This window comes from Staurois parvus, unplaced genomic scaffold (genome assembly GCF_062004578.1).
Source record: "Staurois parvus isolate SC_StPar_1 unplaced genomic scaffold, SC_StPar_1.0 ptg000950l, whole genome shotgun sequence".
Taxonomy (NCBI): Eukaryota; Metazoa; Chordata; class Amphibia; order Anura; family Ranidae; genus Staurois; species Staurois parvus.
In genome coordinates, this window is record NW_028318746.1 from 87,147 (window position 1) to 103,598 (window position 16,452).

The 16,452-nt window shown below is 45.0% G+C and overlaps 1 protein-coding gene across 1 annotated transcript in view; it reads right to left on the reverse strand.

The window, feature by feature from the left end:
- The window catches only part of MDC1 (mediator of DNA damage checkpoint 1), an 83,668-nt gene that overhangs the window by 22,193 nt on the left and 45,023 nt on the right, over positions 1 to 16,452 (reverse strand). The window contains exons 10-12 of the mRNA XM_089656928.1: positions 15,184 to 16,275; positions 14,380 to 14,426; positions 2,232 to 4,253 (exon numbers count right to left, since the gene is read on the reverse strand). Of these exons, the coding sequence (XP_089513054.1) occupies positions 2,232 to 4,253; positions 14,380 to 14,426; positions 15,184 to 16,275 (3,161 nt within the window). The remainder of the gene's footprint in view (positions 1 to 2,231; positions 4,254 to 14,379; positions 14,427 to 15,183; positions 16,276 to 16,452) is intronic.

A 16,452-nucleotide genomic window follows, 5' to 3' on the forward strand; every position in this document is an offset into this window, starting at 1 on the left:
GTGTCAGAAGGTGAAGTTCTGGCCTAGACAAAATTTAATCAGCTTCTTTCTAGACAGCATGAATTCTTGTCACTCTCACACAATTTCAGCTTATCTGGCAACCCACGTTTCCTGAACATCTAACTCAGCCCAACAGGTAGGCTACCATTCCAGTGCCCACCTGATCTTGGGAGTCAGATGCATTGGCAGGTTCAAGGACTCCTGATGTCTGTCTCGTACCAGCATGATATTGAGTCGACGAGATCTGGTGTGAAACTGGGCATAGTGGACTGCATCGAAGGCGGAGTTCCAGAATGTTGATTGGCAACTTTCACTCCTCTGACTACCATACTTCCTGAACATGGAGGTTCATCAGAACACCTTGCCAGCCCAATAGACTGGCATCCATTGTTGAGGACTTCCAGTTCATCAAAAGGAAGGATTTCCATGTTTCCAGCATCTGCATGGGTATCCACCATTCAAGAGCCAAAATGGTCTTGGGAGTCAGACGCATTGGTTAGATGTATCCAAGGCCTCTTGACGTTTTACCCATACTGGGATGAAACTGGACACGGGGCTGCATTGAAGGTGGCTACCATTTCCCCCAGTACTTTCATGGAAGATCCCTTGATCCGCACATGCAACAACTTTAGGGGCTAGGATATGCAGGATATTCTTCTGTGGGAGCAGTACCTCCCTAAAATTCATCAGAATCGCTGAACAACTACACCTTAAAATTGCACTGAAATCGGCAGGAAAATCACACGGCATCTATGTGAACCTAGCCTTAAGAAAACTGTGTTATTCTAGCCTCCATAAAGGACAACTGAAAACAGATGGTGCACCAGAAAGGTTTCAACAGTCTTAGCAGCGTTAGTAAAGGAGTCTAGACTAGGGACAGCCCTGGTAGAAGCTGCAATCTGGTTCATAAGTTTTAAAATTGTGCAAACACCTATGAATGAAAGCTGAGAAAGTCTCTAAGTGTGGAAGTAATGGCAGAGGCCTGCAATTCCTCAGGAGACTCAGCATCAGGGGTATCGGCAGTGGAAGGCTTGAAGGCTAAAGCTACAGGAAGATCAGATAAAGATTCTGCACATCAAAGTGTGAAAGCATGCCTATGGCCTCTGCAGTCAGATTTAGCTATCAAAGTTGCAATTTGGTCCATACATTTCTGCATGACCGTGGTGAAATCCTCACAGGATACACCTAAGGAGGGGACCATGCCCAATGGAGCGAAGGACGATTTCTAAGAATTGTATAGGCTGAAGCAGAGGAGCAAATTCAAGAGTGTCAGTGCCAAACCCTTCAGGGAGTGCATTGCAGGCAGCACTAGAACAGTTAATGAATCATGAGCTAGAAGTACCTGGGGCAGGGGGACCGTTCCCCATGTGTCTGAGATCTGATATTTTTTACTTAACACTGAATAGCAGGAAAGAGAGGGCTTGCAAAATTCTACCAAGCAAAATATGTCAATACTCAGTTCTGGACCCCCTCCAGATGGAAGAAGAGCCTGAAAAGCTGGCCATACATTATACAAAATTTTGCTTTCCAATTTACTTTAGATTTACCTTCAGCTATGTAGCACAAAGGGACTGACTGACTGCATACAAATTGACAGCATTTAGGTCTGACCTCATATTATATGGTTTTGGTAAATCTAAAGGAAAATTGTGCAAGAAAATTGTATGTTGTATGGCCAGCCTAACATTGCTGAAATACACTAGATCATGCTGTAGGCCATTGGCACATAGTGCAACATGTGGCGTTAGTTACAGAGTGCTTTACAAGTCCAATTTCTCTATACTTTCTTGGCGTGGTATACACAGCAAAAGTCCACCTTTTAACTACTGCTTCTATTTCCACTAAAATACCGTAAAATCATTATAAGCAGACCAAAAACACAATATAACTTACAAAACTCCTGCAAAATTTCTCCAAAATCTAAAAGTTAATACTGTTATGAAGTATCGATAGATCATGGAGACGCTTGCTGGAGATTACTGATGAGCTTGGATTTGGGCTCAGTCTGAACCTGGACATTACCGGTCATTGCTGGACCAATGACCTTCAGGCAGGAGGTTCCCCACCCCGCAGAGGACATATACAAAGGGGTGGGGATGCTCATGACATCATTGGCCTACTATATCTATGTGGTAATGGACACAGCAGGTCAGGCATAAAACTATTTCCTCATTCTTGCCTGTGTGTAAGCTGAAGATGATGCTTCTTTTGCATGCCATACATCTACTCACCCTGCTGCCACCAGCACTTGTTTGAGAGTCATCTGTTGTACTCAATTTTCGTGGTCTCCCTCTTCTGCCTGCTGGTATTTCTTCTTCAGCTTCTGTGGATTCATCTGACTTCTTCCTCTTGAGATCAACATCTGCCTTTAATGCCTGTCCTCTCTTTCTGTTAGCCACAGGGGTGGACACCTGGGGCAGCTCTTCTTTAGCTGATGTTCTCGTTGTCCTTCCTTTCCTTGATGTCTCGTCTTCTCTCTTTTTTGTACCCTCACATAGTTCCTCTTCCACCTCTGCATTTTCCATCAGCTTTACACTTTCCTCTGTTAAGGTCTTTCTTCTAGTTCTTGAGGATGATCTTTCAGATTGTGAAGACTCCTTATCTGGTTTAAGGTCCCCTCCATGCTCACTTTCAGTTTTTTCATCTGCTTTCACATTTCTCCTTGTTTTTCGAGGGGTGATTTGTACAGCTGTATTTTTTTTAGTGGTATCCGTAGTGGTCTCTTCAACTACCTCTTCCTTTGAGAACCTTCTTGTCCTTACAGATCTTTTACTTAGGTCTTCTCCTAAGTGTGCATCTTCTGATTTCGAACTCCTCCTTTTTCTAGTGACTGTTTCTTTCACAGGTTCTTCATCAACAATATCCTGTACCCTACTACCTCTTTGTGTTCTTTTTGTTGTTTGGGCTTCAGTTGTGTTGGAGCTGCCCAAACTTCCTTTCTTATCTTCAAATTTCTGCTCTTCTTTGTAGCCTTTTCGTGTCCTCCTTGTTAGCTTTCCCGTGCTATCTTCCTCAGTCTTTCCAACTTCTGGTATGTCTTGTTCTGGCTTTTCCTCTTTGGAAGGTTTTCGTGTTCTCTTGGGAAGTGAGCTACTTTGGGAATCGTCTTCCACAGTGTGTTCGCGGTTTCTTTCTTTATTTTTCTGATTGCCTCTTAAGTTTATGACACGCTTGGATCTCCCGGTTTGCTCTTCTTTTTGTGAATCTCCCTTAACCTCTTCCCTTACGTTCTTCCTCTTCCTTGTTGATCTTGTATTTGCAGAATTTTGATCATCTTGACAGGTTTTATTAGCTTCTTCATTCTGGCTTGCTTTTGTGTCTGCCCCTTTTTGTTTCTCACGTTCCTCAGGCTCTGTAGTTGAAATACGAGATGTCCTTGTTCTTCTGCCTCTTGGACCTTCGTGTCCACCATCTTGCAAGTCATCTGTTCTTGGAGTAGGCATCTTGAAGTCATCTTGTGTTTCCAAATTTGTACCACTGGTTTCAGATTCAGTCTCATCTTCAACATCATTGGACTTGATTTCTTGTGTATTATCCTTTTTTGCTTTGGTAGCAGTTTGTCTTTTGCCTCTGGCAGGCTTCTTGTTCTGAGGAGCAGAAATAGTGTCTGAATGTTCTGGGAGATCCAGAATCCTGGGCTTGTTACTTTTAGTATTCTTTGAATATGCTGAAACATTTTTGTCCCCATTAGGCTCCGACGATTTTGAGATAACATTTCTTTCTTGGTCACTCTCCATTTGACCTACACTTATCTCCATGGAGGTAGGTCCAGTCACATTTTCAAATTCTGATCTTAGATCTATCTTCTCAGGGTGATTCTCTGAAAAGGTTTCAGAGACATCACTCTCCTTACACTTCTCAGAGGCTGATCCAAAGTCTTCTTTAGATTCATCTGTTCTTTCTTCTTGCATCTTAACTATACTTTTCCTACTTGGTTGTTTTCTCCTTATCTCATTATTTCCTGATGTTAATGGTTCAGCCACTGAGGCTATTCTGCTGGATTTCTTTCGAGATGCTGTTGGGACAACCAATTCATCCTTTGTTTTAGCTTTGCTCTCTGATTCATCAGTTGCTTTTCTCCGTCCTCTTCGCCTACCATTGCTTTCTGGCTCAGTTTCCTCCTTTGTTTCAGAGACCACAATCCTGGGTCTGGACTGCTCCAATTCACCTGCACTCAATTCAGCTATTTCTTCTAGTGCTGAATGTGCTGCAGGAGCAGCTTGTTCTGATAGCTGTGTTTTTTCAGCTGAAATCTGCAAAGAAAATATATGAAACATTAACAAAATGGAATTTTCATTACTTTGGGTCCAATCACAGTATATAAATGTTATTTTACATTTTTCACAGATGCAGGTGGGTCAATAATTTTCACACTGGTTCAGTCTTTTCACTTTGTTTAATTATTCCCACCTTCCACAGGTATAATGATCTTGCAGTATCCCAGTCTTTTAAATTTACATTACAGAGCCTGCATCAAGAGCAAAGTGCTTGTTGGCAGCAGGGATAGAGGCTGGACATCAATTATGGAGGTCTTTTTTCTGAGAGATAAAAAGGAGAATCTGTCCACCGGAAACTGAAATATCAGTTTTGGGTGGACTGACAGAATAATACACATAAAAGGCAAAAATAGCAGTAATAATCTGTTGTCTTGTTACTTATAAACTGTATTTCTGTTGCTTTCCCAGACTCTAAACACCTGCAAGTAAGACTGAAACTGCTGAGCTACTGAAGGCGATTTTGGTTCACTTCCCAAACAAGCACATCCAACAGCTTGCAGAAAAGTTCAAGCAAATGTAGCAAAATACTGTAGCAAGACTGTTGACTAACTGTAACATTGTTGCCCAAGCTATATAAATTTAAAACTGAACTTTAAGAATACAGGCACTTTCAAAAATGTGCCAGATTACTATGGGTTAAGTCCAACAAGGTGCATTTACAATACAATACTGACTGCTGGAAACATAGGTATTGCTAATACTTCTGGTGCTCAGTTAATGCAGCTGTGCATGCAGCCATACTACTGCACACACTGCTTTGTATTATGGGAACACATTTACATAATACAAATCCTTCTGTGAATGCACAGCAGATGGGAGGGGTGAGCAGAGCAGTTGCTGTGTGAGAAAGACTCACATCTTCCCTACTCTGGAAAGTGGGGGCTCACCTGTATGCCAAGGAATGTGAATTTGGCAGACATTTAGTGCCACACCTAGTGGACTGGCCCCTGACTTGGAGGGCCTCGATGAGGACGTGGATAAACAAGAAGAATGTTTTTAGAGAAACCAAACTTCTTTTGAACGATTCTTTTTTACAGAGGGCATAAAGTGCAGATAAAGAGCAACCCCACTTCTGTATGGCTGCACTTCGCCAGTTAGAAGCCAAGGTCTGATCACAATACTGACTCAAACTAATCCTCCACAGCCCACATGTATTAAATTACCAAAAGCAATAAGGGGGCCTGGGGCTCTGTCCAGTATCATACCCACTAAAGATGACATAGTGGCTACAGAGAAAGCTGGAAGGAGATGTACTATTTGTTCAAAGCGACGTACTTAAGCACTGCTAATATCTGTGTCAGAGCACGCAGAGCTGCAGGGGAATAAATAAACATGATAACCCACAATGGCAGTTGTAGGTTAACTTAAACCCAGTTCACACCAGATGCAGTCTAGTGCATTTTGTTCTGCATCAAAAATGCATGGACAGTAGCTTACATGGGTTCCAATGCCCTAGTTCACACCAGTGCGATCAATTCCAGTGCATTACAGATCAGAAAAAAAGAATAGCACATGCTGAATTTTTTATGCACTGAACTGTACTGGAATGAGGCAAAACACATCAAACACAAAAAAGAAAGCATATGTCCCTATTTAAGATAAAAAAAAAAACGCACTGGAACACATCAAAAACACATATGCAGAAACGCATCTGGACTGCATTTCTATGGTGTGAACTGGCCCTCAAAGTACAACCAAAAGGCAAAACTTTTTTTTGTTTGTTTTGGATAGAGTAATGATGGATTAGAGCCCCTATCAGTTGTTATCTTGTTCTGTGTTCCCGTTAGGGAGATTCTCCCTATTTGTCCTCTTTACCATTATCATTGAACGTGAAAGTAAAAGAAAACCCCAAATTTTGTGTTGCCCCCAGAAAAGTAATCGAGGAAAAATGTTCCAAAACGGAACTAGTTCTGGTGGCATAATTTGCAGATACAGTGAAGAAAGTAAGTATTTGATCCCCTGTTGATTTTGAATGTTTGCCCACTCGCAAAGAAATGATCAGTCTAAAAATTGAATGGTAGGTGTATTGTAACACTCAGAGGCAACAAAAAATTCAAAAGAAATGCATGTCTAACAAGTCATGTGCTGATTTGCACGTTCATGAGGGAAATAGGCATTTGATCCCCTTCACAAAACATGACTTAGTACTTGGTGGCAAATCCCTTGTTGGTAATTACAGAGATCAGACGTTTCCTGTAGTTGGCCACCAGGTTTCCACACATCTCAGGAGGGATTTTGGCCCACTCCTCTTGGCAGATCCTCTCCAAGTCATTAAGGTTTGGTGGCTGGCATTTGGAAACTCAATCTTTCAGCTCCCTCCACAGATTTTCAATCGGATTAAGGTCTGGAGACTGGCTAGGCCACTCCAGGACCTTAATGTGCTTCTTCTTAAGCCACTCCTTTGTTGCCTTGGCCATGTGTTTTGGGTCATTGTCATGCTGGAACACCCATCCATGACCCATTTTCAATGCCTTGGCTGAGGGAAGAAGGTTCTCACCCAAGATTTGATGGTACATTGCCCTGTCCATCGTCCCTTTGATGCGGTGCAGTTGTCCTGTCCCCTTAGTAGAGAAAAACACCCCCAAAGCAGAATGTTTCCACCACCATGTTTGACAGTTGGGATGGTGTTCTTGGGGTCATAGGCAGCATTCCTCCTCCTCCAAACACGGCGAGTTGAGTTGATGCCAAAGAGCTCGATTTTGGTCTCATCTGACCACAACACTTTAAACCAGTCCTCCTCTGCATCATTCAGATGTTCAGTGGCAAACGTCAGACGGGCCTGGACATGTGCTTTCTTGAGCAGAGGGACCTTGTGGGCACTGCAGGATTTCAATCCTTATCGGCGTAGTGTGTTACAAATTGATTTCTTGGTGACTGTGGTCCCAGCTGCCTGGAGATCATTGATAAGATCCTCAAGTGTAGTTCTGGGATGATTCCTCACTGTTCTCATGATCATTGACACTCCACGAGGCGAGATCTTGCATGGTTCACCAGATCCAGGGAGACTGACAGTTGTTTTGTGTTTCTTCCATTTGCGAATGATTGCACCAACTGTTGTCACCTTCTCACCAAGCTGCTTGGCAATAGTTTGGTAGCCCAGTCCAGCCTTGTGTAGGTCTACAATCTTGTCCCTGACATCCTTGGACAGCTCTTTGGTCTTTGCCATGGTGGAGAGTTTGGAATCTGATTGTTTGATTGCTCCTGTGGACAGGTGTCTTTTATACAGGTAACAAAATGAGATTAGCAGCAATCCCTTTAAGAGACTGCTCCTAATCTCAGCTTGTTACCTGTATGAAAGACACCTGGTAGTCAGAAATCCTGCTGAATGATAGGGGATCAAATACATATTTCCCTCATGAACATGATAAAATCAGTGCATAATTTGTTAGACATGCATTTCTTTTGAATTCTTTGTTGCTATTCTCTCAATGTTACAATACACCTACCATTCGATTTTTAGACTGATCATTTATTTGTGAGTGGGCAAACATTCAAAATCAGCAGGGGATCAAATACTTATTTCCTTCACTGTATGTCCTTTCACTTCCTGTTTTAGCTATGGGACACATAGGGGGGATCGCTATAGGCATGAATTGAAATGAGCTACCTGTCATATGCCTAAAAAACACCAGATAGCTCCTTTCAGCAGCCCATTCCGAATGTAAATGTGTCACAGCCCAGCTTCTGCATTAATGAGATGGCACAGTATTTATTACACGCATACATTTGGTGTATTGTTTTTGTAATCTTCAATAACAATACTGCTTCAGTTCCAGATACAATTAAAACCCAGCTCTGGGGGGAAAAAAAACAAATAAACACACGTTTTCCCATGCAGTGGGGCTGTGCATGGACTTTGCAGGTTACCTGTTCATTTTGTCCAGGGAAAACCAGAAAGCCTATACATACCTGACCCTCCAATCCAGTGGCAAACAGCAACAGATGTCAGGAACAGTCCACCACACAAGACCGCTAGGGAGGCAGGAGCCACAGAGACCGGTCATGTGCAGGGAGGATCAGAGGATTAGCAAAGTATGTCTCCCCTTTTCCAATCCCCTAGACCAGTGGTTCTCAACCTTTCTAATGCCGCGACCCCTTAATACAGTTCCTCATGTTGTGGTGACCCCCAACCATAAAATTATTTTCGTTGCTACTTCATAACTGTAATTTTGCAGTGGAAGGAGTAGTGCCCCATCACTGATGTCAGTGGGGGGAATAGTGCCCCATCGTTGGTGTCAGTGGGGGGAATAGTGCCCCATCGTTGGTGTCAGTGGGGGGAATAGTGCCCCATCGTTGGTGTCAGTGGGGGGAATAGTGCCCCATCGTTGGTGTCAGTGGGGGGAATAGTGCCCCATCGTTGGTGTCAGTGGGGGGAATAGTGCCCCATCGTTGGTGTCAGTGGGGGGAATAGTGCCCCATCGTTGGTGTCAGTGGGGGGAATAGTGCCCCATCGTTGGTGTCAGTGGGGGGAATAGTGCCCCATCGTTGGTGTCAGTGGGGGGAATAGTGCCCCATCGTTGGTGTCAGTGGGGGGAATAGTGCCCCATCGTTGGTGTCAGTGGGGGGAATAGTGCCCCATCGTTGGTGTCAGTGGGGGGAATAGTGCCCCATCGTTGGTGTCAGTGGGGGGAATAGTGCCCCATCGTTGGTGTCAGTGGGGGGAATAGTGCCCCATCGTTGGTGTCAGTGGGGGGAATAGTGCCCCATCGTTGGTGTCAGTGGGGGGAATAGTGCCCCATCGTTGGTGTCAGTGGGGGGAATAGTGCCCCATCGTTGGTGTCAGTGGGGGGAATAGTGCCCCATCGTTGGTGTCAGTGGGGGGAATAGTGCCCCATCGTTGGTGTCAGTGGGGGGAATAGTGCCCCATCGTTGGTGTCAGTGGGGGGAATAGTGCCCCATCGTTGGTGTCAGTGGGGGGAATAGTGCCCCATCGTTGGTGTCAGTGGGGGGAATAGTGCCCCATCGTTGGTGTCAGTGGGGGGAATAGTGCCCCATCGTTGGTGTCAGTGGGGGGAATAGTGCCCCATCGTTGGTGTCAGTGGGGGGAATAGTGCCCCATCGTTGGTGTCAGTGGGGGGAATAGTGCCCCATCGTTGGTGTCAGTGGGGGGAATAGTGCCCCATCGTTGGTGTCAGTGGGGGGAATAGTGCCCCATCGTTGGTGTCAGTGGGGGGAATAGTGCCCCATCGTTGGTGTCAGTGGGGGGAATAGTGCCCCATCGTTGGTGTCAGTGGGGGGAATAGTGCCCCATCGTTGGTGTCAGTGGGGGGAATAGTGCCCCATCGTTGGTGTCATTGGGGGGAATAGTGCCCCAACGTTGGTGTCAGTGGGGGGAATAGTGCCCCAACGTTGGTGTCAGTGGGGGGAATAGTGCCCCAACGTTGGTGTCAGTGGGGGGAATAGTGCCCCATCGTTGGTGTCAGTGGGGGGAATAGTGCCCCATCGTTGGTGTCAGTGGGGGGAATAGTGCCCCATCGTTGGTGTCAGTGGGGGGAATAGTGCCCCATCGTTGGTGTCAGTGGGGGGAATAGTGCCCCATCGTTGGTGTCAGTGGGGGGAATAGTGCCCCATCGTTGGTGTCAGTGGGGGGAATAGTGCCCCATCGTTGGTGTCAGTGGGGGGAATAGTGCCCCATCGTTGGTGTCAGTGGGGGGAATAGTGCCCCATCGTTGGTGTCAGTGGGGGGAATAGTGCCCCATCGTTGGTGTCAGTGGGGGGAATAGTGCCCCATCGTTGGTGTCAGTGGGGGGAATAGTGCCCCATCATTGGTGTCAGTGGGGGGAATAGTGCCCCATCATTGGTGTCAGTGGGGGGAATAGTGCCCCATCATTGGTGTCAGTGGGGGGAATAGTGCCCCATCATTGGTGTCAGTGGGGGGAATAGTGCCCATTATTGGTGTCAGTGGGGGGAATAGTGCCCCATCATTGGTGTCAGTGGGGGGAATAGTGCCCCATCATTGGTGTCAGTGGGGGGAATAGTGCCCCATCATTGGTGTCAGTGGGGGGGAATAGTGCCCCATCATTGGTGTCAGTGGGAGGAATAGTGCCCCATCATTGGTGTCAGTGGGAAGAAGGGGAAATAGTGCCCCATCTTTGGGGTCAGGGGGGGGAATAGTGCCGCATCGTTGGTGTCGGTGGGGGGAGGAATAGTGCCCCATCGTTGGTGTCTGTGGGGGGGAGGAATAGTGCCCCATCGTTGGTGTCTGTGGGGGGGAGGAATAGTGCCCCATCGTTAGTGTCAGTGGGGGGGAGGAATAGTGCCCCATCGTTGGTGTCAGTGTTGGGGAGGAATAGTGCCCCATCGTTGGTGTCAGTGCGGGGGGGGGAGGAAATAGTGCCCCATCATTGGTGTCAGTGGGAGAAATAGTGCCCCATTGTTGGTATTAGTCACACAAATGATGGGGCACTATTCCTCCCACTGACACCAATGATACTTACCTTGCTGACCCCTGCTCCAGCCTGGGCTCGCTCTCTCACTTACCTGTCAGCTGTCTTCCTTCTCTGGCCGCTCTCCTCTTCACTTACTCCGGCAGTTCCCTCGATCTTCTTAGATCTACGCGCGCTGCCGCTCGGCTCCTCCTCTCCAAGCTCCACCTCCTCGCCGGTGATTGGCCGCCTGTGTGCCTCTCCTGAGCTACAGTTCCGGTGGCCAATCAGCGGCGAGGAGGCGGAGTTGTTGAGGGATCCCGGAGGTGTGGCCAGGTGACAGGGCAGCGTGTCATCCCGCCCACACATCGACTGAGTCAGAGGAGCGGTGTCTCGGTTCCTAAGACCATCGGAAATATGTGTTTTCCGATGGTCTTAGGCGACCCCTGGGAAATGGTCGTTCGACCCCCAAAGGGGTCGCAACCCCCAGGTTGAGAACCGCTGCCCTAGACAGAAACAAGCAGGTAACCCTTGCAGTGTAGTCACAGCTCCACTGCATAGGAACAATTCCCAACACCGCACTCCCAGTATTTAGCAAGCAAGCAGCACAAGGAGACTGGCACAGGAGCCCTCTGTAAAAATCCACAATGCATTCTAGTTAAAAGACTATGACTAAATCGAAATTTGGCGTCAAAATTACCAGTGGTCAAAAAGCAATATTCTTGTTTGTTTACTAAACTTGATTTTATTTACAAAGATTTTACTTGATACTTGTTTTCATTATTAACAGAGAACTGTTCAAGTTTGTTTATTCAGGTAATATGTGATTCAGGTAATTTCAGCCAATAGAGATTAGTTTTTTTTTTATATATATATATATTTTAACCACTTGCCCTCCAGATGATTTACTCCCTTTTCCTGGCTAGGTCATTTTTTGTGATACAGCGCTGCGTTATTTTAACTGACAATTGCGTGGTCATGCCACCCTGTTCATAAATGAAATTTATGCTCTTTTTTTTCCCCACAAATAGAGCTTTCTTTTTGTGGTCTTTGATCACCTGTGCATTTTATATTTTTTGCGTAATAAACAAAAAAAGACTGACAATTTTGAAAAAAAACAGTATTTTTTACTTTTTGCTATAAAACATCCAGTAAAAAATATTAAAAAAAATCTAATTTCATCATAAATGTAGGTCAAAATGTATTCTGCTACATGTCTTTGCTGAAAAAAAATTCCCAATACATGTAGATTAATTGGTTTACATGGAAGTCATAGTGTCTACAAATGGCGGTATATATACACTGAAATATTTTTTTATATATACTAGTAATGGCGGCGACTTATAGCGAGACTGCAGCGGGCATTCTGACACTTTATGGGAACTAACTGCCACTGACATTTCAATGACATGAATACAGTCATCAGTGCTAATAAAAAGTACTGACACTATACTAGTGACACTGGGCAGGAAGGGGTTAACATCTGGGGCGATCAAAGGGTTAACTGTATGCGGTTTTACATAATGTGCTGTGTGTGTTTTACTTCTGCTGTGTGTGATTGACATCTGTAGCCACCAATGGCAGCTCGGGTAGGGCGGCATGCCCGCCCCCCCCTAGCCGGAAATGCATATTTTATATATATATATACACACACACACACGATTTTGTGCAGCCCTGCTCCCCTGTAGCAGTAGTTCTACTATAGGGCGGCGGGGAAGCAGTTAAAGTTGCACTTCTGTTTGTCAAAAAGAAATATTTTTGTTGTTTTTTTACGATACTGGAGATTTTCGGCAACTAAAATGTACTGGAGAATTTAGTCGATTAAAATACGACTAAAACTAAAGCAATTCAGATAAATAAAATACCACAAACAAAAGTGGCATTTTAGTCATAAGACTATAACTAAAACTAAATTAAAATTTGATGTAAAAATTAACACACATTTTAGGTTTACCTATAAGAGAGGAAGAGCATGGGTACCAGCAGGGAATTACCACAGGGGTACTTACAATTCCACATTGGGGGTACCAGTCTTCACCCATCACAACGAGCCACACTATAAAGACTTTTCAGGGACTCAACTTCCCAGCAGGTGATCACTGCCCTGGATCTGTATAGCACGCTGCTGGTCTTCAAGGCAATGCAATACACAGTATCAATGAACAGGGTACCAATGCACAGACTCTAGTGCTGACCAGCAACATTATAGGCCATCTCCACATGTCCAGTGGAGTTTCCAGGTACCATTTTTCTCAGCATAGTAAGCTGTAGGAAATAGATCTGGATAAACCAGTCATCTAACCCCAAAGACTGCACGCACATGACCATCGCATAAGACACTAGCAAAGAAACTGAAGCTTTGACTAGATGGGAGGGGATATCCTGTCTCTTTTTGCCAGTGTCTAAACACCTGAAGGTGACCACATAGCCCTATTGTAATGGATATGAAGATGCTTTGTGTCCTGGGGTGTACAATAAACTGTATTTTCCTCAGGTATTGCGCACTAAAAGTTTGTCAGCTTTTGCAGCGTATAGTAAATAACCCATCAGCAGGACCAGTATCTGCTCCTTTGTGCAAGGAGGAACAGGATGAGCACTGCCAGAGCCCTACAAAATGACCTCCAGAAGGCCACTAGTGTGAATGTCTCTGACCAAACAATGAGAAACAGACTTCATAAGGGTGGCTAGTAGGCCCTGTGCTCACTGCCCGGAACCATAGAGCTCGATTGGCATTTGCCATTGAACACCAGAATTGGCAGGTCCGCCCTGTGCTTTTCACAGATGAGAGCAGGTTCATCCTGAGCACTTGTAACAGACGTGAAAGGTCTGGAGAAGCCGTGGAGAAGGTTTTGCTGCCCGTAACATCGTTTAGCATGACCGTTTTGGTGCTGGGTCAGTGATGGTCTGGGGAAGCATATCCATGGGGGGACGCACAGACCTCTACAGGCTAGACAATAGCACCCTGACTGCCATAAGTTATTGGGATGAAATCCTTGAACCCATTGTCAGATCCTATGCTGGTGTAGTGGGTTCTGGGTTCTTCCTGGTGCACAAAAATGCCCGGCCTCATGTGGCGAGAGTATGCCGGCAGTTCCTGAAGAATGAAGAAATTGTTACCATTGAATGGCCCCCATGCTCTCTTGACCTAAATCCAATAGAATACCTCTGGGATATCACGTTTCGGTTCTGCCAGGTTGCACCTCAAACTGTCCAGAAGCTCAGTGATGCCCTGGTTTAGATCTGGGAGGAAATACCCCAGGTCACCATTCGCGTCTCATTAGGAGCATGCCCCGACGTTGTCAGGCATGCATACAAGCATGTGGGGGCCATACCAACTACTACTACAGTACCATTTTGAGTTGCTGCAATGAAATTTCAGTAAAATGGACTAGCCTGCATCATTTTTTCACTTTGATTTTCAGGGTGTCTTTGAATTTAGTCCTCTGTAGGTTAATCATTTTCACCAAATGATGGGGCATCCTTACGTTCCTAACACATTACCCAGTCCATATCGGTATAGGTATCCAGCATGATATTTTTCCCCATTGAGATCTGATGTGTTTTCAAAGTGTTTCTTTAATTTTTTTGAGCAATGTATAATAGTCTTAGAAGTTTGCAAACTGTTGCACTTGGCTGAACAGTAATACAGACACCTTGAAGACCTCTACGGCCTGAATGTGATACACCAACCAAGGTTTAAAAACCAATACATTAAATGAACATCACAAGCTCCTCACCTCTGTACACTTCTCAGGCTGCTCCTTTTTGCAACTTCTGCTCAGGCCTATAATACACAACACAAATACAAAATACCTGTAAATTAAATATTTGCTTTAAAAAGTGATATCTTTACCAATATCAATACCAATTCAAGTTAAATTAAGAAAGATGACTGTAAATGCTTACCCTCCACCACTGCCCATTCCGCCAAACAATCTTTTGATGAGGAAACATCTTTTGAAGTTTTCTGGTAAACCAACACTTCTGAAAGTTTTGAACTGCTATGTCCTTCCCCATCCCCTCTAGTCCCAACCTTGGTATTGCTAAAGGACACAGTAGTGACGCAGAGGTGGGCAGAAGGAAAGTTGCCTCTACCGCACTAAAATCCCAAGTTGTGCTGCCAGCCCTCTCCAGTTCTCCTCTGTTGGACTACAGAACATCTCTCCTTGTCTCCATAGCATAAGAGCTAGGTGTTTTGTGGTCCAGCAGAGGAAAAATGCACGCTGTATGTGTTCTTATTTTACTTTGCTCAAACATGCACTATAAGGCTGTCAGCAGGTGTCATTACTGCACAAACGGATTTTTCAGCATGATGGAAAGTCTATGTGACACAAAGATGCTTTATCCCTTTCTATTAAAGAAAAGGTAGCAACCTTTTTACCTTTTTCACATTGGATCCACACATTAGCTCAATCTGGGACATAATAGTGGCAGATACTGAGCAGCTGAGGACAGATGGATTCACTTCCTGTTGACATAAAGTCTTCTACCTTAGGTCTGCATGTCTAACAATGAATCTGAGAATTGTAATAGAAACGTACCCCTTTTAGAAGATGGTTTTCCTTTTCCTGTGTCAGTCAACTTGGTTTCCTCTTCCCCCATAGCCAACATAGTAACACCACTGGGCTCTTCTTTACTTGCTGTGTATGCCACATCTGAGCTACAGGGCTGTGTGGCATCCTCAGTGGAAGGTACTTCTAGGTTTCTTTCAGGGACACTAGCATCAGAAACCATAAGGTTTAGACTGTTGGCTTGGAAGACATCATCATCAGTTGCTTTTGTCTCCATGTTGCTCAGTTCTTTGGGCAGGTTTTCTGTTGCTGACACTGCAGATACATCAAGTTTAAGGATGCTCAGTTCTGTGGGTGGGCTTTCTGTTGCCGATACACCCGTTTCAAGGACACTTGATGCTGGGAGTGGGTCCTCGTTTGCTCCCACTGTCTCAAGTATGCTTGGTTCTATGGGTGTGCTTTCTGTTGACGGTATTTGTGAAGCATCCCTCTCATGTATGCTTGGTCCTGTGGGAAATATTTCTGTTGCTGGCACATCTACACCTGGTCCAAGGGCGACTGGGTCTTTGGGTGGGTTTTCTGTTGCTGGCACTGATGATTCAGCAAAGTTAGTGTGATCTACCTGGAGAGCTAAAAAGGATGGGTCATGATCTTGTATGGGGTGTTCCGGGATGTTTGGAACCTCTAGAATGAAAGACTGTGTGGCTTCCAGCTCCAGTGGTGGTAGATCCAGTTCATCTTGTGTTGAATCTTCTTCTATTGAATCCTCCTTCACATCACTGGTCTCTCCTTTTTGTTGAAGGCCCTTCATCCAAACTGAAGCTGGAACATCTCGTTTCAGGTGTAACCAAGTCCCTTTCTCAACTGGAGGTTTAGCTGACAAATATTGAGAGACTGGTTCAGTGTCCTCTTGTAATATTTCTCCCTGAGGTGGCTCCTGAGCTTCCTGTTTTGATCCCTCCACACTACTGGCAGGTTGAGTGTCTTGCTGGTTATCCATGACTTCTCCTTCAAGTTGAGGAGTCTCTTTGAAGTCAGAACCTGGTGACTGGTCAGCCCCAAGACAGAACAACTGAGTCTCAGCTACGGCATTTTCATCAATGTCCTCCTCAGACCTGTCGACTAAAAAGTAACATTGATTTAAAATAAATAATAACAGCCACAAAATATATAACCGCTAATAAAAAATGAAAGTGTACCGTCCTTAGAGTAAAATGTGTAGTGATGAATAAAAGGAACAAAAACTACAGATTTCCCCTGTAAAGTTTTGTTTTAAAATTTTTCTGCAGCCCCCGACAA